This window comes from Anarrhichthys ocellatus, unplaced genomic scaffold, assembly GCF_004355925.1.
Source record: "Anarrhichthys ocellatus isolate YVR2014 unplaced genomic scaffold, GSC_Weel_1.0 scaffold3, whole genome shotgun sequence".
In the NCBI taxonomy this organism is placed as follows: domain Eukaryota; kingdom Metazoa; phylum Chordata; class Actinopteri; order Perciformes; family Anarhichadidae; genus Anarrhichthys; species Anarrhichthys ocellatus.
Genome location: NW_022280033.1, coordinates 13,023,163 through 13,046,371, shown reverse-complemented (window position 1 = coordinate 13,046,371; position 23,209 = coordinate 13,023,163). Strand labels below are relative to the sequence as shown.

At 43.1% G+C, this 23,209-nt stretch overlaps 3 protein-coding genes across 6 annotated transcripts in view; 2 read left to right on the top strand and 1 right to left on the bottom strand.

Moving 5' to 3' along the window:
• Positions 1-2,443, top strand: part of tmem87b (transmembrane protein 87B) — a 10,640-nt gene extending 8,197 nt beyond the window's left edge. For all 3 annotated transcript variants that reach the window (XM_031876780.1, XM_031876764.1, XM_031876772.1), the window contains exon 19: positions 745-2,443. In XM_031876780.1, coding sequence (XP_031732640.1) covers positions 745-786 — 42 coding nt within the window. In that variant the 3' untranslated portion in view covers positions 787-2,443. The remainder of the gene's footprint in view (positions 1-744) is intronic.
• Positions 2,444-4,827: 2,384 nt separating this feature from the next.
• On the bottom strand, positions 4,828-14,734 carry fbln7 (fibulin 7). The gene is made up of 8 exons (XM_031838862.1): positions 13,931-14,734; positions 12,558-12,720; positions 10,547-10,723; positions 8,437-8,562; positions 8,158-8,295; positions 7,427-7,564; positions 6,901-7,039; positions 4,828-5,708 (listed from the first exon to the last, which is right to left on the bottom strand). Exons 1-8 carry the CDS (start codon positions 14,006-14,008, stop codon positions 5,336-5,338), a joined length of 1,332 nt encoding a protein of 443 aa, XP_031694722.1. The 5' UTR covers positions 14,009-14,734; the 3' UTR covers positions 4,828-5,335.
• Positions 14,735-15,142: 408 nt separating this feature from the next.
• zc3h6 (zinc finger CCCH-type containing 6) lies at positions 15,143-23,167 on the top strand. Of its 2 annotated transcripts, none has more exons than XM_031841150.1 (12): positions 15,143-15,592; positions 17,271-17,484; positions 17,583-17,693; positions 17,784-18,033; positions 18,117-18,259; positions 18,547-18,675; positions 18,808-18,922; positions 19,039-19,148; positions 19,259-19,482; positions 19,567-19,985; positions 20,073-20,261; positions 20,427-23,167. In XM_031841150.1, exons 1-12 carry the CDS (start codon positions 15,507-15,509, stop codon positions 21,920-21,922), a joined length of 3,486 nt encoding a protein of 1,161 aa, XP_031697010.1. In that variant the 5' UTR covers positions 15,143-15,506; the 3' UTR covers positions 21,923-23,167. The 2 variants fall into 2 exon arrangements, with proteins under 2 accessions (XP_031697010.1, XP_031697004.1); XM_031841144.1 differs by having other exon boundaries at positions 20,070-20,261.
• The last annotated feature ends 42 nt before the right edge of the window (positions 23,168-23,209 follow it).

Sequence of the window (23,209 nt, the reverse complement as noted above, 5' to 3'; positions counted from 1 at the left end):
TCTATCTATCTATCTATCTATCTATCTATCTATCTATCTATCTATCTCACCAAGAGAGAAACTCATTTTGGAGTTACTGTATCGGTGACGAAATGGGGACTGACTTCAGGACTCAGTGATGGGACCTGCAGTCAATATGTTTTTGTTCTTGCTGACTGTTCACTAATTGTCCAATCATAGCTTAGCAACTGTAACGAGGCACCACAGGCCTGTCACGCTTTGGATCTCTTCACTTGTGAAATGTTGTGCATGGCGCTGTAGTGTGAGCAACGCTCTGCACTTAAAAGAGTGACTGCACCCAGTCTTAACAAGTTGGCTCTCCCTGCCAACTAGTGATGACAACATGCTCTTTCCACAGCCTGTGCTGCAGTGGTGTCTCGTGGCCCCTAACCCTACAGCACCATGCGATATCACAGCTGGGTGTGGTCATGAGTACAAGTAACTAGCTAGCTAGCTTCATCTTCTAAAATCTACCAGCAACCGTTGTACTTTTGTCTGCCTCCGTCTGAAATCAGGGACCCGTTGTTTAATAAATTACTTAGAATTTCGGGTGGTACAGTTATTGTGAACTGCACATGTGCTCAGCCAGAGTGGAAAGCTTGACAGGCGTAGCAAAAGTAACTAAGGGGGGGGTCAAATGGTTCATTGTGACTGAATAACAACATGCAGTAACATTGGTGTTCAGGGGATTTCTTGACAGCCTGGACAAAAATGTTTAGTTTATATTTGCATGTTATTTCACAGGAAATCATGACGACCAGATATGAGATGTCAAAGCTGGAGTGAGGTAAACGAGTTCCAGACATGGAGGGAGAAGATAGCAGCTGTCTCTGCGTCTGCAGCAGGGTTTCCTCCAGGATCTCCAGTCGGGTGGTGGTGGTGGAGTGGCGTTTACTGTTTTTAGGGCCACTTCGCAGGGTGGTCCAGGTCTCATTTCCTCAACTTGTCAAGAGCAAAGGACTCTACCAGAGGAAAACTGTCTTTTCACTGACCAACTGGCTCACCATTTCCCTGATTATGATCAGTTTTTGAGCCTTTCTTTCCAAAGATAATTCTTCATTTTATATTAAGTGCTGTATTTATTTCTGTTCTGTTCATGAGAATTTATTTTATCAGAGAATTAAGAACAGTGGGCCTGATGCATGAACATACCCTCAAACATACATTAAGTGTCTTTTTGTGGGTATCTAGATGTTATTGGTTGGTTGTAATAAAACAAGATGCCTATTTATGATGGGGAAATAATTAAAAAGCCTTTTTACTCAGTAAATAACACCGAGAATGTTTTATCCAAGATCTTTTTGCAGCCATGGGAGGGAAACAGAATTTAATTTTAATTTGTTTGTTAATTAATCCCAAACAGGATTTGTATTTATATATAAATATCTGAAGCACACTTATATTTTTTTTTTGCCAACAAAAAAAAATTCACACACACACACTTTGACTAGAACATTTTGCTCTTATGCACTTTGAAGTTCAAATCTTTGCCTACATGTAGTTCTTGTTTGAGGCCTAAACTGTTCAGGTGGTTGAGAACATGTATGAAAGTGTTATTCATGTCTCTGGCATCCTCAGTACCTTTGTGGGTGGGCAGGTGTTTGAATTAGGGAGCAATATACTGTATGTATGTTAATCTGGAGTTCATTAATTTCCTTATTTATGTGTTTCAAGTGTACTTATAAGTTGTTACAGTGTGTTCGTCCATGTTTACTCTAGAGTGTGTTTACAATGTGTGCTTCCATTTTCTTGATTGATTTGGACCCTGAACAGTTTCACAATGTGTTTGGTGAAACTGCAGCTTGTTTCTTATTGCTTTGCAGTGTTTGCTGGTAAAAAAAGAAATCATTGTGGTTCCGCAGAGACCGTGAAAACACGTCAAATACGTCTTAATATTTTTTTTCTGAAATTGGCTGCCCTGGTGTTTTTGTCAGTGTAGTTTTGGTTGGAACACTGTCGGTGTCTTCATGCGTGTTGTTCTGAGTAAATGTAACGGCAGGACTTGGGCCATCCCGTATGATATATTTGACAAGTCATATGGTTGGCATCAGCAAAAGCTGATCAGCCGGGTTTATAATGTCACTATTCTGTTTTTATATTGGATGGAAACCTGGAGTGATTGTGCTTTTGGTGGCAAGCTGTCCTGTTATATAAAACTGCAGACACCTGCAGTGGACCTCGATTATTTGTACAGATGGGTATTGGCTGAATCCTGTTATTGCATAATTCCACAAGTAGAGCGGTGTCTGGATAATATGACTCCTCTTTTTCTCTCATGGGCGTCACAAAGACCTGGGCATAAACATTTCATACCAGCGGTTTTCTTCACTCTTCCTTCTCAGGAAGTGTGTCCACTCAGATTACATATTAATCTTCCACAGGAGACTGTTTGTTTCTTAGTCTGATTTTCAGTATTAATTTGGAAATAAAAATACATATTTTACTCTGGTTGTGATTTTTGCTGCATTAAACAAATATTACTCTGAAGCTGTCTTATAAATACCAGATTCAAGAGGAAATGGGCTATTTGAGGAAAATTGTAATAAATGATAATGAAACGGACAGTTTACATGAAGCCCACTTGTTGAAAATATAAGCCCTGAGTTTTCACTGTGACCAAGAACGCTGAAACAACAATAAATCTACCGGCAATCCAATGTATTTGTCATGTTGACAATACAAGTTGTTTGTGACCCAAACTGGTTAAACCTTTGACATTAGAGTGCCATTTTAAAATGACACTCTATTGTCCAACATGGACAGAACTTTATACCAGACGTTGGGTTTGTTTGTACCATTTTCCATGAAAGAAGACAAACCTGTCATAGGCCTCTGCTGCAGTATTTGGATCTAAAATACCAATCAATAACAGCCAAAATACCTCAACTGCAACTATGCAATTATGAAATCACTAATAAAACATCAGGATTTCGTTGTGGAGACAGACAGGAAAACATGGCCTCATTTTAAGAACACCAGAGAGACCTGGTTCGTCCATCTGAGCAAGCTGCTACCTTCATTTTGTCTCTTTGTTAACCAGTTTTCTTATCTATCTACTGTGCATGCTTTATATCTTAGTTGATAATAGGACTGAATCAAACAGTATGATATTTATCTACACCATGAAAAAAAGTGTCCTTTTATTACTCTGGTAGATTTATAGGCCACTTTAAAGTCAGAGGCATTCATTCTGCTTTCCTATACCTTCACATTTATCCCACATGAAAGATGACCCACAGTCATGGACATGGATCCTGGACAGTAAAAGTACAGTAAAGTTCCTCTACAGTGCTTTTCTTTCTGGACTAGCCTACCAGTGACACACGTGACTCCTCTGTTTTGATGGAGAGCCATACGTAGATGTATAGTGTGCCTGCTGTATCCTTTCAATATGATTTCTGCTTTTGTGCTTGAATAGGCAAAAGATGTTTCAGGAGGATATTGTATATACTGTAGCTAAATGTTTTACTCACATTTATTTGTGCCCATTTCCAACAGTAGTTCAGCATTGGCACAGGAAACAGATCCTTACCAACACCAAAGACAGAGGACACAAAATCTATAGTAAACTAGTACGGCATCACTTCTTAAAGTTTCAAAAACACATTATCAAAAGCTTCGTCAAATTGGTATTTACTGCTGGCGTCTGTATATTTGTGTGTATCTATGTGTGTTTCTGTTATTTTGTCCACTCCTTATGAATGGCGCACTAAAGTCACCAGAAGCACTAAGAGGAAGCTTCCACAGAGCCCCAAAGTCACTATGTCTCTGTGACTCCGACGTAAACCCAGTGTAAACCACACTATGTGCTGGCTTTGCTTCAAGGCCCTTACTGCATATTTTTGTTGTTACTTTCCAGCAAATGGCTTGTGTTATGTAGCTCAGTGTTCTCCAATTGTCTCTTGCAATAAGTCCTGCCGCCTCAGAATGGATGAAACATGTGAACATCAAATAGCCCGAGCACAAGCCTGGACACAAAGGCTGCAATGTGAGCCCTCCCGGTACGGTTACTGAAGGAAATTACTGCCATTAAGGCGCGTTGTCATTTTCAGAGCAGCGTGTACCGTCGGGGCATGTGTTTTGATTCTCACCATCCACTCCCTCCTGGAAGCATGCTGCTCTTTTAATGCAATGTAAACCCCTAGATGGAGACAAGAGAGGAGGACAGAGTGAAGAGAACACATGTGGTGGACATTAGTCTCTTCTTTCTCTAACACGTAGACACACGAAGATATGTTTTGAAAATGTGACAGTTACTGTTCCTTGTATTGAAGTCAAAAAGAAACACTGTTTGTTTCTGAGACATTCTGGGAAATGCTGCTTTGACTTGTATTGTCTGTGAACGTATGCCTCACGGGTAATATTAAAAAAAAACCCACATTCTTCCTCTCTAACCTAAGTTTCATCCATCCAGTCGGAGAACTTTTGATAGCCGTCCAGCGTTCATTCATCAACTATGCGTTGGTTCGAATTCCACTCATTAAAACTCACTCATAATAGCAGCACAGCCAAAAGGACATTTAATAGCACACTGTTCAGCGTCAAGTCAAGTAGTTTTAACAAATACTGAAATGTTAGACCGACTTTATTTCAGTTATGTAGAGACAATTAAAATCCCAGATAAATTGCGTAGTGCTTTGCAAGCTTGCCAGATATAATCATTTCTGGGTAACATACAGAATATGAGTTATAGAGGAAATATACTCAGGTACAGGACTGCATCTACTGTTTCAAAAAACAACAACTCCCTTAGTATAATGGATGGTGCTTAAACAAGGCAAACTAGTACAAAAAAAACAAAACAAATATACAGTATATGATGGAAGATAAACATGTGGCGTACAGTATGTTACAATGTAAAAACCAGCAATAATATTTCCAATAAATTAGAGCCTCAGGAGCACTAATGTCTTATAGGGATTTATCGTCAACAAAGCAAGGGCAGTGCATCAGCCCCGGGGCTGGACCCTGAGCTACAGACATGATCTATGATGGACATAAACATACAAACATAAAGCAACAGCAATGACAAAATCAGTTCTGCATCCCTCCCAACCCATTTATGCTCTTGTTCAGCATTCAAACATACTCAGTCAAACATCAGTCAAAGCTCATACTGACTTAAAGAAGCATCTATGATGTGTTTTGCCGTAAATTGTTATTCATAATATAAATGTTTTATTATAATATTGGCTTGTCACTTGACCAGCTACTCAGGCAAATTAATTTCTGATATGGAAGTAAGAAACAGTATCAGTAAACTCAGGCCCATCACACACTCTTCCTTGCTCCTCTTCCCCTGTCTGTCTCGTCCTCCTCCTTTGCCAGCACGCTCTCAGAAGTTGTAAGGGGAAACCAGAACGTTAACTCTGGCCACATGCTTGGCCTGAAAGGTGCGGTCGCTGTACTCAGACATGTCCACATCAACGCTGATCTCCTGCGGCCCGCGCAGCTGCTGAACCAGTATCAGCTCACCGGTCTGCCTGTCTGAACGCTGCATGACAAAGATGCCTCGGGAGTTTCCGCCCACTATGCCAAAGCGCAGGCTGTCCGGCCCGGTGCGCCCTGGGGCGGCGGCGGTCGCCATACGGAAAAGCGTCGCAGGAGTCTGCAGGCTGGAGGTCAGAGACAGGTAGTGGAAGGACACGGTCTTGGGAGCCAGGTGGCAGGATCTGCTGTCCATGGGGCAGGGGTTTCTCTCACACTGACTGCCGGACAGAAAGACAGCAAATGTTATAAGCAGGGGGTGTTACAGGACAAAGTGGTACATGTTTTCCATTCTCTATGTGTTTGGCAGTTGTCATGTAATAGAGCCATTTTGTCACTGAGAAAACGATTATATAATAGTGTTTATAAGTGCTTCTTTGTGACTAAAGAGAAGTGACACACATACATACAGTACATATGAAGTCATGTGCCCCGAAGTGTTGGATCATAGAACGCTGTGACCTTTTATTCTGTGAAGTACTTCCAAAATTCCATCTCTGTGCACAACAATCTCAAAACCTGCATAGAATTATGGAATGGGGACTCAGCTACTGCCTTTTTCTCGATTCCTTGCTCTCTCCCTTGCTACAAGTGTTTTCCCAAACATTTATTCATCCCCTTCGCTGGCAGCGGAGCAGTATTTCACCACATTGATGGTTCAGTAGAAGCAAACAGAGCTTTGTTTCAAGCTCTTAAATGAGGCAGCTTGCTGATGACTTGGCGAACATGGAGATGGAAGTTGTAATATCCTCCAAACATTTGGCCAGACACAGACGTTCGACATGGTTTTCAAAAAGTAAAAGAAAAAAAACGTGGTCGAGTGAAGTTCTGCTGATACATGTTCTTTTTCAGGAACGATTTGTTTCACTGTGAGGCAGCGATAACCACATCTCTCATGTTTTATTGTCATCGGTTTGGTTAGCTTGGCAGTTAGTTGTATTGCTGCATAGCCAGAGCTCAGCAGTCACCATGGCAAGATTATTGTTATTTCTACCATTAGCAATATGGCCAAAACTATGTCTCAAGTTGTATGAAACCTGAATTTCCCTTCATGAATTTCAGCTAGAGAGCTCTAACGCTGTAACACCTTGCTCAAGTGCACCTCGTCAATGACAGTCGATACATGTATTTTAACCTCCAGTTGCGCATGCGGGTTCACTGGCATGGATTACCTGCACACTTGAACACAGGAATGATCTGTTTTATTTCTGCTTTTCTTGCTTTTCAAAATGTCCGCCTGGGGCCCATTAATGTCTCACAGTCAAGTCTGATTTAGTATTCACATGGTCATTTGAGAGTTGATGAAAATTTCCTGCTGGCACGTGGAAGATGTGATCCTGGTTTAATTTTTTCTAAAGCTTTTCACTGACAAAACAAATGACAAAGGGGTCACATCGGGGTCTATCCACTTACAAGGGAGACGTCTTGACGTAGCTGATGTTGCCATGAGAACGGGGACACTCTGGGTTGACGCACTGAAAGCCTCCCCCCGTGTTGATACAAGTTGTCCCTCGGCTACAGTTGTGCTGCTGGCTTAAACATTCGTCCACATCTGGAAGACAAAACAGCAGAGGCATGTAAGAATGAGAAGCGGGCAGAGAGACTTGCCAGACTGACTCCCTGCTTCCTGGTTACCACAGTCAGAGGGGGTGCTGTGCTGTGATTGTTTATTTGGGTTCTTAGTTTAGTCTCATGTCCTAAAGATCCCTTCTGCTGGGAAAGGGTGAGGTCACTCATTCCACTGGCAAGCATTGCAAGCTTCAGGGGTGCAAATGAAAGTGGAAACGAGGTTTGGGGCCGACAGACACCTCTGCAGAAACTAAAAGCACATTGCTTAAAGGCTCCTCTCCTTAAGTCGCAGGTATTCCTCTCTGGAGCTACATACCCAGCCAGGGCTCTGTGAATGAGCCTTTGTCCTCTGTTCTCTCTTGTCACTCACCCTCACAGTTCCGCCCGTCTGGGAGCAACTTGTAGCCGCTGGGGCACGAGCAGTGGTACGAGCCCGGGACATTCACACACTCGTGGACACAAAGCTTCCCTCCTTTGTCCAGCCGATACACCTCACACTCGTTTACATCTGTCAGGAAACAGACAAGGAATCGCATGTCGTGAACATGCATCACATGGCCATTGTGCACTTAAAAGTAACTAGGAGGGAGCCTATAGGTACCTCATAATGTTTACAACACACACCGAGGAACCAAACTATGTTGTTCCTGTCGCCTCAGGTTATCGTCAGTATTGAGGTCCATCAGGTTTGCCCTTTCAGTATTGTGGCATCAACACATTTGAGGCAACTACTTGAAAACACTAATTTCGAATTGTTACTCAACCAGTTACATCTCAAAAGCAACTGAACTGTGACCTAAATGGATGCTAATCAGCTTGTGACCTCCCAAGAGGATTGTTTTGTTTGTCACAGACTGGCCCCTCAGATTTCTCTTATTTGCAACCATATTAATCACTAGAGGAGTAAAAGATTTGGTTACTCTGGGATCATTTCAGCAGCAAAGTCCCTTTAACATGTGCTATTTGTGCTGCTGAGATGTTATTGAGCGGAGCAACCAGCTTCAGGGAACTGTAGCTGACCTTGCCTCCCTGTGAGGAGGAGCAGTGAAAGGATAATTTCCCCACAGGGATCAATTAAGGAACACATAATTTACAGCTCACCCTGACAGATACTGTTGTCAGAGGTGCCACTCATGTGAAAGCCGGCATCACAGCTGCAGTGTTGGGCTCTGTTCACTTGCGCACAGCGAGGTCTCCGGCTGAATGCTGGATCATTCATGACACTCCACTCAGGTGGTGCTGCATTGGGGGAGACAATATGAAAGTTGAAGACCTAACATTTGATCTTGAGCTGAACACATTGTAAACATGTAGATCCCAGTCTTGACTGATAAGAAAATGCCAACTAAACAAAGAGTCTCAGACGTTTGTGGCACTGACCTGTCTGGGTTTGATGCTGACAGTGAGAACCACTCCAGTTCTGGGGGCAGGTGCATTTGTACTGGTTAACGCCTTCCACACAGGTACCTCCATTTTGACAGGGATTACTTGCACACTCACTTATATCTGTGGGTGCAGGAGAGAATAATCACAGTGGTCAGCTTTTTTTTAAAGAAACGTGCAGCTTCTTCCGAATCTCTTGTTTTCATCAGTCTGGTGCATACAGATCAAAGGTCCTGAAAGAAAGAAATGGTCACCAAAAATGAAAGAACCTCTGTAAGCCCTTCCCATCGACTCTCCATCCAAAGAGCGGCAATAAGTGTCCACCCAGTTTGATAACCGATGCTTAAAAATGACAAACTGGTACTGTCATTATGGGCACAGTATGTCTCTGATGCCCTTTTATTTGTTCTATTTGTGGAAAAGTAGTAGTTATCTTCATCAAATCTAATGGGGAGGACTCTTAAAGTGTACGGCAATAAAATCCATCTCAGCTTCAATGTTAAAATTGTTGTTGTTAGTCTATGGACAGATGTTTTACTCATAACTTTAAGGCTTTGTGACGTTTTACCTCTCTGCCAAACAAACAGTTGAGAAGTACCTGACTTCATTCATACTTCTTCACAAGCATTTTATCGCCTAAACATGAACGAGTGCAAATTGGTATAAATGCCCTCGAATGTGAGTATGCGTAAAGTAGCGTTTGGAATGGTGGGATGCAAAAAAAGCTGGGTAAAATACTTGTCCCTATGAATACACACTGGAGACATCTCTGTAGGTATAGCAAAGATCTATTCATTTACCCACCAATGTTCAGACTTATTGTCTTTGTTGTGGCATATACAGTATATTGATTATTCATCAAACAGTGGCCCCGAAGATGATATTCCCGTATAGTAAGTACGACCGCTCGATACAGAAGTACTCCAAAACGCAAACTGTTGACAACAACAACAAGGGTAACAAACTAGATAAGAAAAATACATTATGATATTTGTTTCTGTAGTCAGCTCTTAGAGTTGTGCAGATGTTAAAATTATGAAGCGGCCTCTGCTCTCTGAGCCCACAGTATACTGGATGACAACCAATCCCTTTAATGTTTATTTGGCTTCCCCAGGGGCCACCACAGGGCCACAACATGAAAAGGCCCACTTCACTCTGCTAGATATTTTTAAACTTTTCTTAACTTTAAAGTTTTCACACTACGTCAATACTGCTTTTTAAGCATGACTAAATTTAGACCTCTTATGCCGGGCTGAAAAACATGAACAGGGATGATACTGTGCGGAGTCGAGCCCTCTCATGTTGTTTTAACCATGAATGTCAATAAACGTATGCACATGTTCAACTGAGTGCGCCACTAGGAATTTTTGGAAGAGTGCCACCAGCGCAGCCTGACCGGGCAATCAATAGCATGCTTAACATACTTCTGTGCTATCAGACCATGGTCTGGACATAACGTCTGGACCTAACCCCGTCCAGTGGGACTACTGTCAAAGAACCAGGGAAACATGAGCAAGAGCGGTAGGGTTCATCTTACAGTAGCCCAACCACTGCTGTTCATGAGGAGTGGAAACCTGGAGGGTAAGGCACCCCACAGTGGAATGCAGTACAGGTGTTTTTCTGTGTTCAGAGACATTTAATGCCATTTTAACGAGGGCTTCATTCAGTATGCCGAGGAGTTCCAGCCACGCTAAAGAATGCCTCTTTTCTTTGCCTGTTATCTGTGTGTGTGTGTGTGTGTGTGTGTGTGTGGAGCTCAGTTTGGCTTCTGTGCTGCTGTCTCTTTCAGCCTGGCATTCAGGCACCGCTGAGCCGAGGTCGCCCTAAATTGGTGTGGGGATCTCTGCTCCAGCAGTGAATAATGCACAGACATAGCACTTCCTGGCCCAAAACATTCCACCAAATCAGAAAAGTAGTGGATGTGTGTTTTGTACGTGGAGAAAGTCAAAGGGGCTAAAAAGCTCCTAATCCTGTGATGAAAACATACAGCAGCTGAAGTGAGACCGCATTCCTCACCTGAATCAAATGCAACACTGGTCTCACACACGGTTAAAAATCAGGCTCTGTGGAAGGGCAATGGGCGATGGGATTCCTGTATGTAGCTCACCTTTACAGATGGCACTGATGCCAGTCCAGGTGCCGTTGTCCCGGCAGACACGAGTGGCAGAACCGACAAGATGGTAGCCCTGGGAACAAGTGAAATGGGCCTCATGTCCAACTAAATACTTTGAGCCAAACTTGGTTCCGTGAGCAGGGCCTTCCAGCGTGGGGCAGGTGGTGGGAGCTGTGTGAGAGAGAGAGCACGAGAGGAAGCTGGTCACATGTGGAGTAAGCCTCCCGACATCCTCTGGCATTCCCTGCCTGGGGATATACACGTGTCGCTGGGCAGCGCAGAGCCTTCATGGGAGAGGACGGTTCAAATGCCTCGTTTACAGTCAGCCAGCACGGCACCGGACATTTTTATGAGTCAGAATGTTGCCGGCAGCCAAATGTTATGCTATTTTGCATGCTCTGGAAAGTTTAAGGCTTGTATAATATAGAACTTTATTACATTACATAACTTTGTGAATGGATTAAGTTTTTGACTTTTATGAGAATGTATGCCTCATCCCAGTAGGAACAAATGTTTCCTATGCTTTCAACCTCAAGTGAAAACCACCACTTACTTTCTGATAAATCAAGCTTGAATAATGAAATCCCATTGTGTTGTTTTTTCTAATAACTTTAAGTTTAAGCATCGTGCCAAGGGATATGACAGATGCTGTTTTTGCACCTATTGTATGTAGGGAAGCATATCATGTAGAATAGGCTAGAACAAGATAGGGAATGCTGCACAACATTATTACATCATCATCAGATTATAATCTATTGTATTTTACCAATGCATTTATTGTATATTTATCTGACTCAACAATATATTCCCTTTTATTTAAATGTGTATATTTGGATTTTTATCCAGATCTGAGCATTTAAAGCTGGTGGTGCAATAATTTAACTTTTGTCCTTTCATTTTGTTGAGGCTTTATTGGTATAAATGTAAAATATATGCTTCCTCCTGTCCTGCCAAGTTCTCTCCAGAGTTATGGACTGCACTGCTCCATCACTAACAAATTGGCTCAGCATCGGCTGCCAAACAACACAATTCCACAAATCCACTTCCCCTGTCAGGTACCCAGCTCTGAAACTGAGATGACCTCGCGCTGTTGGATGAATATGTAATTCCATAATAGAAGAAGCGATATCTGGCCCTCTATTAACAAGAAATCTGTTTGAAGATTAACTTCAAACAATTGAATGTTCCCAAAATGTTGTAAATTTATACTTTAGAATCTTCTGTTGCCTTTAAGTGAACGATCATTCACTGAATTACCAAACCATTATGCATGCATGTGGAAGTTTATGGATTGTCAATTGAGTATCCACTCATTTGGTAAACTCTTTGTGAATTTTTTTATTTTTAAATTTAAATCCAGTTTATGGTTTACAGCCAACTATATACTACATGATCAGTGGAGCAAATAAAGACATATATTCTGTATTTTTAGCAGCCTCTCATCATGGTATGTTGATTTTACAGCATATACCTAAAGAATGTGTATTAAGTTATGACTATAAATCAATTTCCTACTTTACTATACTAAATGTAAAAATAAATCCTGCTTCCATTAGAGCCTTAAGAAGTTTAAAACTCCTATAAACAAAATCACCACACATCCATTGACCTGAGCAATTAGACACATGCTTTTTAAAATATCTTTACCATGTTCCATTACCCAGTTATTTGTGAAATGGGCTGATGTAACAGAATGGAATCAATGAATTCATACATACAGGATATTTGTAACATTATGATGACATTATGTACATCCCTGCACAGCTCTGCCCAACCTCAACCTGTGCAGAGGTCTCATCACCCAGGACAAGGGAGTCAGTTGGATTAAATAATTATCAACTAGAACAAGTTGATAAAGATTATGATTGAGGACAAAAGACCTTTTTCAGACATTCAGACATTGTGACAAGTGACAGTGGGAAAAGCACAGATGCAAATATCAATTGAATGAGGAATATGATGACGAGGGTGGCGGTATACGTGCTGTTGTCTGCTTATTACTCACCAGCTGACTGGTCAGCTTGAGGTAACTTGGAGACAGAGTTCTGCAGCGTTGCCAGCTTTGACTTCATGATCCTGAGGCCCTCCGTAAATCGCATCTCCTGGCCTTTCAGAAACTTCTCCATTTGACGAAGCACCCCGACCACCTGGTGCTTGTCCATGCATGTCTGTGGATAAAGCATGAGCACCATGAGCAGAAAACGAGCTTGGGAATAAAAATGACCTCAGTTTGGTCATAAAATATTAAACAGCTGTGTATAAACATGAATATGCAGCTGTGGGGCATGATGTATTTGAAACTAAACCCATCTTTGTTACGGTTACAAAGAGTTTTCATTGATATTAGAATACATTATGTAACATGTTTTTTACTGTATTTGCATGATGCAGTCACCACGATTTCTTTTTTTTAAACTCTATTAGCTCTCTATTGACATCTATTTTCCGTTAAACCTAATTGCACTCACATGTGTGATAGTCTAGGCCCACCATCTCTCTTCTTCTCCCCTTTTCCACTTGCTATCACAACTCTTGTGGCAGGCACAGCTGGACAAAAGCTGTGTGGCAGACACAGCTGGACAAAAGCTGTCTGGCAGATGTCAATGTGACCTAAGCCCAAAATGCTGTTCTTCTGTATATTTTGCATAGGAAGGAAGGCACACGTCCATTGGAGAATCCTGAATGGGCAAACTCAAAATAGCATGGGTGCCACTAACAGTTACTTGAGGGAGAAAGCTTGTCAAGCCATTACACAGTTCCTCAGAGAAAATGCCTCTAATCCTTTCAGGAGGGTTTATTAATCACATGCTCATTGGAACAATTTCTCTGTGCAGCATACCTTAAATTCCTGCACTTGCATTTGGAGGGCCTTGCACAAAAACAGCTCGCTTCAATACATTAAAATTCAATGTGTACATAGTTTGGACTTGTGGAGTAGTTAAAACAGTGCTCTGCTTCAGGCAAAGCAGACAAGACAAGAGAGGACTCATATCCGGATGCTACACGGGACATTTTTGGGAAAAGCAAAAAGTATCGTGCTATTTCTCCAGTGGAAACTGGAGACTGTGATCACAAACCATGCAAAACTTGACATAAGCTACACGATCACAATGAGCTGGATAAAGAGCTTGAACAGAATAAAACACAATATTATTAGTTGGGGTGAATTTTTTTTTAAATAATAGGATTAAGATATTAAAATGGATTACTGTTCATCAAATTTATGAATATTTCCCAAATAGAGTTTGCTCAGATTTTTTAGATTTGATTAAAGTAACCTATGTCCTAACACACTTTTGTTGAGACAAGTTGCCCATGACGGCAGCTCTTCTTGGACAAGTGAGTTGTTGCATTTAAGGCAAAGTAAATTGCTGTTACCTGAACGGCAGCATGACCACTCTGGATAGCTGTCAAACACAGCAGCAGCAAACACCTGCGTCGAAAAGACAGTGCCATCTCTTAATGTCCAGTGATAATAAAGTAATGCTGTTCCCTGTTGGTGTTCTCCAAGATTTGGTGCTTCGGTAAAATCCCCCAAAACGAGTTCTGTCCCCTTGTTACGAGAGTTTGGAGGATGCTCATCAGGTGTCTGAGACAGAGATGCGCTCCCGTCTCTTTATCTGCGCTCTGGAAAGGTTCAGCCTCTGAGCTCTGCACGCCACCTAACTGTTTCCTGCAGCAATAATCCCTCCCACCGAGATGCTCCCACATATTTGTATGCTTTTCTCTTTACATCTCAAGGTCAAGGAAAGTTGACCACAGTGTCAGCTATATCTGGTAAATATCACGAGTATGATATGAACTTAATTATGTTTAACTCTGTCGTAAAGGGTAAAAAAAAAAAAAAAAAAAGTTGTTTCCTTTTCCTTACAAACTCAAATGACTGGACATTTTCAGAATAAGATCTTCCTGGGGACTTGTATGATGCTCATTACGAAACAGGTCGTTAAGCCTTTGACATACTCGGCTATGCACACCTAAAATGACCGGTTATGTATCCGTAAGATCAGGTAAGCCTGACTGAGAGCTAACGATAACCGTTAAGGCCACATTGTTTTGTAGACTATCAAGAATAACACTCATTTTGAGACTAGTGTTGGTCTGTTGATAAACACTACCGGACGTACATTATGTGCATTTGTCACAGTTTTACGAGCAAGTCTTTTAAGGTTTGGCTTGTAGACTCGGAGCGACACCTGGTGGTCAATGACAGGACTGCACGAGCGCGTGAAGCTGAGCTCACACAACGGACGAAATACGTATCCACTAAAAACACGATGAAGGGAATTGACTTCAGCGGTTTTGCTTTAAAATAAAACAATCTAAAACATAATAAACTCGGGCTGTTGTAACTGCGTAATACACACATTCATAAATTAAAACGTTGACAAAGGACAAAACCGTGCGTCGTATCCGCTTCATTGTTGCAGATGTTGAAAATAACTGACATTACTTTGAACCAATAAGAATCGCAGCTCTCGTCACCCGCGTAATGTCTGACCAATAGCAGACGAGGATCCGTTGCCACCAAGTTAGATTGATCCTTAAAGGACTATATATATACGTAGAGGAATACATGATTTAGGAATGTGCTGCAGACCTCAGAAGCCATTTTGAGATGATGTCCCTGTTGAGAAACCCTATGAAGATGCTGAAATCAACGAACATGGTTACATTTCTGTCTGTTCCTCCCTCCGTCTCCTCTATTTCACCATGGCAGCTGTCAACCGACGGGACATTAGCAAAGCGGGGCATCAAGCTGTGCTCACAGAGTTAAAACGTCATTGAAATGAAAGAGGACAGTGTCCGTTTACTGTCTCTGTCGAGACATGTAACACCGTGAGTTTTTTCCAGTCTGAAATCTTCCAGCATCTCTCACAACCCAACGTCTCCTTGAGTGACTGAGTTAATTCACTCTTTGTACCGGAGAGAAGGGAGGCAGATCCGTTTTCCAATGGCTTCTGTGAGCCTTGTCTCCAGTCCCCCAGCCCCTGTTCTTGACAAAAACATGACAGACTCTGAGCTTGCAGGGGATGAAAGGTCGAGTAACGTTCTTATGCAATATTCTTAATACGCTCATCTGTGCGTTTTGAGTGCTGTGGTGGGTCTACGTGCTTGTGTTACTGTTTTCCTCATTTAACCATGAATTGCCGGGGTCTAGGGTCCACGGTTTCTCCCCCCACCCCCCTCAAAAAACATCTTTGCATGCCTCTTTGGTGCAAGTGAATATCGCTGTCCAAATAGCCTAGTGTCGACAAGACTCATCCAACATCATTTCCATGCAAGATAGCAGACCTCATCCGTTTGTGTTGTCGTGGTTCTGTGTATGAATTCATGGCTTCATTGTTGCCAACTGTGATGTTAAGGGCACAGCCACGCCCATCCTCCGTACTGCCCTCCCCCTACCGGGCACCTGGCGGTACTGCTGACAGGGTTCACGCAGGATGGAGAGATTATTATGTGCTTCTGCTGAATACGGGCCTGTGTCCTCTGGGATTGGTCTGTAGTACTTGATGAGTTATCAGACCATGTTAACAAAAGAGGGTCAAGAGTTTACTGGCGTCAAAGCAAATATGTCACCAGGTGATTTAAGTTTAAGCAAAGAAGCTGGTGGACTGTGATGGTTGTGCTCAGTAAAGATAACTGGTTTTATTGCACCTACAAGTTGAATAGGTATGCTGGGATACTAGTGATGCTAGTATGAAGTAGTTTCCTACATTTATCAGTCTTCACTTACATGGTTTTGGTCAAATGTGACAACAGGAAAGAGTACGTTTATGCCAGTTTTCCCCAAAGATATCTAAATCGGCAAATGTTTCATATTGAATCTTTGGGTCTCCGCTGCTTTAACTGGAGTAGTGGTGGCTTTATGAAGGGTGCCCGGTTGAAACCTGATTTGCACTGGTGTCAGAGGAAGTGGTAGCTGGTGACCTTCATCTGGTGTTGAGCATTCTTGTCTGACACATGACGACAAACGGCGTGGATGTGAAGTTCTCGTTGTAGTACGTTGTAGTACGTTGTAGTACTGCAGACAGAGACACAGGGGTCATGGGTGCTGCAGCAAAGTCATAGAAAGAAATGCCATCATTTTCATCACAGTAATAGACGTTTGTGTCTTCAAACATTAACTTCATTGTATTGCAGTGTCCAGCATCGGATGCTCCTGGGAAGATTTCCTGCCTATTAAATATTTACAATTCTTGCAATTATGCCCTCGAAATGTTCCTACAGGAGTGCTCAGGCCTTTCAGCCAGACAGGACAGTGTTTGTTGGACATCCCATCAAAATATTTTCCATTTAGCTATTTAAATAAGAATAACCTGCTTTTACTTTGCAGTAATTCATTATGGACCTTTTGTCATTAAGGTTTTATGTGGGCCTAAATCATACTCATAAATCAGAGAATTTTAATTGGCTTTCATGAAATAACCACACACTGGTTCACAGGAAATTAAAACTAAGCCTTTAATCATTGACGAGATGTTTTGGTGCTGGAAAGGCTTCGGGCAATTTGCAAACTGTCTGGTGTGATATTTAGTACTTTACTCCAAATGAAGGGAAAATACATTATGAAAGTTCTTATGAAATCATTACAGCAGGTGATTCTGGGTTATTTGCTCATCAGATGTTTTGCTCATGAAGTAAACAACTTTTGAATTATGCCTCAGGCTGATAAATGCACTTATACTCATTCTACTGACTGTTTCCCTCTTTTCAGAGAGGACGGTGAACTGGAAGATGGAGAAATAGATGATGAAGGGATTGGAATTGAAGAGGAGAACAAAGAGGCTGCAGTGGTGAATGAAGACAAAGAGAAGGAAAAGGACAAAGGTAAAGAGAAAGAAGACAAGACTCACAGGCACTCCAGGAAAAGATACAAAAAGACCAGAGAGAAGAGGAGGTCCAAAAGGAGGAGGCGCGACAGACAGAAAGTAAGATATAATATCTCATGAAGGCATGGGTTTCAACTACTCTTGATAATTCACTTTAATATTGTGTTTTTCCTTCGTCCCCTCTGCACTCTCCTCAGCACCACTCCCCCTCCAGCAGCTCCAGCTCGGACAGTTATGACTCCGACTACGACCGACCGGAAAAACCCAAAACCCGGAAGAGCCAGGGATCCGATGGCCAGTCCTCTCAGGTGAGTTCACCACCGCTGGCATGCTGACACGTCATTTTCATGAAGGCATTATTGTGTGACATTTCCCTCTTTTGACGTTTGACTTGCCAGCACGGACGGGATTCAAAGGGCGGCCATGGCAACTCACAGAAGTCCCCGCCGCACAAGAGCAGTGATTTTGACAAATACAGCGACTACAGCGATGACAAGTATGACTACGAGGAAGAGGAGGAGGATTATGAAGATGACATGTCCGAATACCCGCAGTCAAAGGATTGCATCTCCCAGAGTCGTGGAAGGGGACGCCATGCCAAAGACCAGATGAAGAGAGGAAGCATGAGGGGGATGAAACAACAGCAGTGTATGAAATCAACCACCTTTCAATTCAGATCACCCGTGTAGTAATTCATCAACTAGATTTAACTATTTACTTTTCATTCTCAGTTGGGCAGAGAGGAAGGGGCAGAGGGAGCGGCCCAGGAAGAGGACGTGGGATGCTCTACAAGAACAAGAAGCTGAAGGGCAAACCGTGGGGGGGGCGAGGACGAGGCCGAGGAGGAGACCAGGGCATGGAAGACATGATGCCAGTAAGTGGCCCTGAAACAGCCAGATGTGTTAGTGTTATATATTATTTTAGTAGAATACAAGAAACAACTGCCCACTAATATTTAAGCAAATAAAATGTAATGTTAGTCATGAGGAATCAAGCTAATGTACTGTATATATTGTTCATCATCCTTTTATTTTTTGCAGAGTTTCAGCTTTTGACCGTACTGTTCAGCTTTGTACCACACGGTTTGTACTGTACATTAATACATGAGTTGAGAAGAAGACTAAACTAAGACCACATCTTGTTGTTTATTTTGTGTCGCAGGAAGGAAAAAATTCCTGCGGATTTCAGAAGAAACGGCCAATTATGAGCAAGGAGTTCATCAATCAGCACACAGTTGAGCACAACGGGAGATACATCTGCAAGTATTTCCTGGAGGGCAGATGCATCAAGGTATAGTAGCGCTAATGTGGTTTTACTTGCTTTAACAATGTATGCTGAAATATTAAAAAATATATATATATATATATATATATATGCGCGCGCGCGCTACCTGAAAGTTTAAATATTTTTTTCTTCCCACAGGGAGAACAGTGCAAGTTTGAACATGAGCTCGTCATACCGGATAAGAAAAAGGAACTTTGTAAGTTCTACCTCCAAGGGTACTGCAGTAAAGGAGATAACTGCATCTACATGCACAATATCCTTCACTATGCACACGTGTTTTAAGTACATTTGTGTCATCGTTTCACATGATTCAGTGAAAGCTCATTACACCTTTTTGAATTAGTCCTATTCCTTAACCGGTGAGTGCACATGAATACCCGTGCAAGTTCTTTCATACTGGAGCCAAATGTTATCAAGGGGACAACTGCAAATTCTCCCACGAGGCTTTGAACGATGTGACCAAAGAGTTGCTTGATAAGGTAAAAACAAAAAAAGTGTTTTACGTTATCTTTAAACCTTCTATGGCAAGTGATACTCGGCTGTAATGGCCAACAGTTGTCTTATTTCTGCTTTGTGACTCAATTATCAGATAATTAACACAGAGGAGGAGAACGCCCGTGAGGACGAGTTGGAGCTGGAGGATCTGAGAAAGCAGGGTATCGCCCCCCTTCCGAAGCCTCCTCCTGGGGTGGGGTTGCTGCCCACTCCTGGTCAGAGCAGTCCTACAGACGGCCAAGCGGGGAAGAAGATCCCCTCCCTTTTTGAAATCACGGTTCAACCTACTGTAGACTTGGCACAAAAAATTGGTCTGAGGTAACTAGAATCATCTGTAATCCAACTCAAATCGAACTCTAAAGAGCTTCTTATCAACCTCATTGTGCACATTATTTTTTTCAGCGGATCCAACTTCTCCCAGAATCAGGGGGAAGGCTCCAATCAGTTTAGCGGAGGCTCCGAGGACACGCAGAGTGGAAATATGGTGCCTCCAGGCCCCTCTGCGCTTCCTGTTCCTCCCCCTGGGTCTCCTGTTCCCATGGGTCACTCTGCTGGACCACCCGGCCCACAGAGCCCCCCAGGGCAGCACCCACCACACAGGTTTCCAATGCAGCCACCACCGATGCCCCCGGGTCAACCCCCACCCTTCCATGGAAACCGACCCATTCTCAACCCTCCGAATAATATGCCGAGGCCTCCGTTCCCTCCTCCACCAGATCTACAGATGCTGCAGAGTCTCTTCCCTTTTCCAACGCTGGGTCAGAACCCAGTAGAGTTCTTCGGCAACGTCCTCCGAAACCAGGCCATGGGTCCACAAGGAGGTCAGTGTAATATTAATATCGTTATGCAAAAGGTTAATTATCTTTTAAGCTTCGCTGAAATTGCAAAATTGTGTTTCTTTGTAGTAGACCCTGGTCTGGCCTTCATGCAGAACCTCCAGCAGCAGATGGGTGCAGAGTCACAGTTTCAGTCCTTACCACCAGCTGTGCAGAAGGCCATTTTATTACACCTGACTCAGCAGCAACAGCAAGAGTCACATCCACAGGGAAATGAGCCCCAGAGAGCAGAGGGCCAGGACGAGAACAATGCAAACAGAGGTAAGTGCCTCCGGGCAAGAAGCAGGTGTGCTGACTTAATTAAGATAAAACAAAACTCAGTTAAACTAGAACCCCCTCAGAAAATGCTCCAATCACATCAGTAAACAAGGTGCTTATACACAGACAACTTACAAACATTAAATTATAATTTGATCTTTTTTGCAGATGAAACTACAAACTGGTACTCGAGCGATGAGGAGGATGGGAGTTGTGTTTCCTCCATCCTTAAATCCCTCAAGAAGCAGAGTGAGATGCAGCAGTCTCAGTCCAAGCCCCCCCCGACTGCACCAGCGGCTCCAGCACTGGGGGACCCTCGGCTTGTGAAGGAGAGGGCCCCACCCAGCGACCCCCGCGTGAAGACAGACCCTCGACAGCGACCCCACGGTATGAAAAAGGAGTCCGATGGCGTTGCAGACCCGCGGTTCTCCAGAGACCCCAGGAAGGTGAGACCAATGGAGCAGAGTTCCTATCGCCATGCTGTTCCTCAGAAGCCTCCCACAGGAGATGAGGATGATGAGGGAGAGAGGGAGCTCAGGGACAAAGCTGCTCTCATCCCGCTAGATGCTGGCCCCGATGTGGTGCTGCGAGACCCACGTTGCCAGTTAAAGCAGTTTAGCCACATACGGGTGGACATCCTGCTCCAGCGCCCGGCCTTCGCACAGACAGTGGTGTGGGGCCTTGAGGACCTCATCCCGTCCCTCGTGCCAAAACAGGAAAACTCCATCAACCTGCCCCTCCCACCTCTAATCGCAGATGCTCAGATGAACCGAACAAGCATGCCTGACCATCCCCCCGTCTCCAGCCCTCCGGCTATTGACCCCAGACTGGTCGCTGCACGTTTGAAGGAGCGTATGAGTCGATTGCCCTCTGGATCTCTAGAGTCCCGATCCTCCGCTGAAAGACCTGTAGATCCGCGTCAGCACAAGACTCTGGACCCCAGACTCAAGCGCACAGGGAGTCTGGACTCCAAGCTGCTGTGTCAGAAAGTGCCCTTCTCTGTGGGAGGAGTCGTGGACCCGAGGCTACAGAAGGCCAGTGTTAGCTCCTCCCCTCATGCTGTCCAAGTGAAGCCGGAGCCTGAGAGGCTGCCACCTTATGCCCCTCGTCTGGCATCCTCTGGTGGAGGGCTAGAGAGTCCCACTACGATCCTGGGGGGCATCAGTCTGTACGATCCACGTAATCAAAGCGAGCAGGGTCAGAAGGAGCCAGCAGAGCCTCCCAAAAAGACTTTGATTCTGAAACTCCCAGTTAAGAAGGACAAAACTCCGCCACTCTCACCAACCCAACGGAGCGGCTCTTTAGAAGAGGCCAAAAGCACAGACGTTGCCTCGGATCAGCCCCCACCTTCCAGTTCTCCCACAGTGCCTCCTGCCTCACCGGTCAAACCCCCTGCAGTTCATAACCTCCCCATCCAGGCACTGGCCGGGCTGATCCGACCCCAGTACACTGACCCGAGGCAGGTCAAACCAGGAGGACAGGGCTCCACGGGAGCACAAGAGGAGGCGGAAGGAAATAAGCAAGAGAAAAAGGAGGAGAAGGACAAGGAGGAGGCCATGGAGGAAGAACCAAAACAGGAAGATGGACAGGAGGAGGCAGACGACAGGACACTTAAAGACGTGTTCAAGACTTTTGATCCCACTGCTTCCCCTTTCTGTCAGTAAACAACCCAGAGACGTGTCTGTTCATCTTCATTTAGCTTTACATTAACGTATTTATTTCTGTATAGATTCATACACTGTCTGGTGTGCCACACATCTGTCAGCACGGGGGACTCAGTGTATACTTTTAACCGAACCATGATATTGTTGTGTGTATGTTAAGGTCTTTTTATCATTGTGTAATTTTCACGTGTTTTAAACAATCCGAAGAAAAGAAACTATGGGAACCTGTATAGTTTTCACGACGAACACACACCCTGTAGAATAGATCTGCACTCACTATACATTCAGAGAGATGATCCATCTAACAAAAATTGCAAGAATTCCCTTAAGTTTTGTATTTCCTTATTTCAAGGCACTTTTATATCATGAGATCTTTCTGTTTATGCTCACTTTGACTTTTTTCACAATAAGTCAACAGATGTTTTCTTGAATATTTACATTTGTATTTACTCAACACCCTGATATGAGTTTGTGATTTGTCAACCTCTGACATGAGCAGGTCAGATAATCATAACATGAGACAGTTCCCTGCTCAGCTGAGAGGAAATGTCACTTTGAAACATTGCAGCCATTTAACTTGGGTTTTTGTACATCGTCGGACCTTTTTGATTTGAAGTGGCCTAAATGCTTTGTGGATGTAAAGTTACTGCGGTGGGCTTTTCTCACTCGCTAACCTAGCAGTAAGGACGGCTAATTAAGTATCTTAATACTGGTTACTTAATTTAAGTCATTCCTCCAAACACTCACTGCTGACCAGCTTGTAAATGGCGAGTAAACAGTTTATCAGAATAAGAAGTTTATTATACAAAGCAAGACAATATTATCTTGGTCACATTGCATTGCGTTGAGACTTTATTTTTTAATGTTGCATTTTGTTGGAGTTGACTGTAGATGCGGTTGTGTGTTCAAGAGGTGAATATTGTGGGCTTAAGGTGGCGTAATGCTCGTCGGTTTGTAATATTTGACGCTCTTGTCTCTGTTAAGATGAGCCGTGTTGGACTAAAACTAAGCTATGTACTTAAAAAAAAAAAAAAATCATTTTCATATTTCACATTGTATATACCTATTTTGTATCACATGTACAGCCTGTTTGAGTGTTTTAATGAATAATGCTTTTTTTGTGTCCGTTTGATTGTTATGGTTGTGATAATACTATATGGCATTTTAACAACACATACAGTGGGTACGAAAAGTATTCAGACCCCTTTAAATTGTTCACTCTGTTTCATTGCAGCCATTTGCTAAAATCAAAAAAGTTCATTTTATTTCTCATTAATGTACACTCAG

Bases quoted from the DNA above. Each gene is read 5' to 3' on its own strand.
- fbln7 (XM_031838862.1), bottom strand. From the start codon at position 14,008: ATGGCACTGTCTTTTCGACGCAGGTGTTTGCTGCTGCTGTGTTTGACA. The intron at 10,724-12,557 runs GTGAGTAATAAG...TCTCTCACACAG, and splicing joins TCAAGCTGACCAGTCAGCTG to CTCCCACCACCTGCCCCACG. The intron at 5,709-6,900 runs GTAAGTGGATAG...TCTGTCCGGCAG, and splicing joins TACGTCAAGACGTCTCCCTT to TCAGTGTGAGAGAAACCCCT.
- zc3h6 (XM_031841144.1), top strand. From the start codon at position 15,507: ATGGCTTCTGTGAGCCTTGTCTCCAGTCCCCCAGCCCCTGTTCTTGAC. The intron at 18,034-18,116 runs GTATGAAATCAA...TTTCATTCTCAG, and splicing joins GGGGATGAAACAACAGCAGT to TTGGGCAGAGAGGAAGGGGC. The intron at 18,676-18,807 runs GTATAGTAGCGC...TTCTTCCCACAG, and splicing joins TGGAGGGCAGATGCATCAAG to GGAGAACAGTGCAAGTTTGA.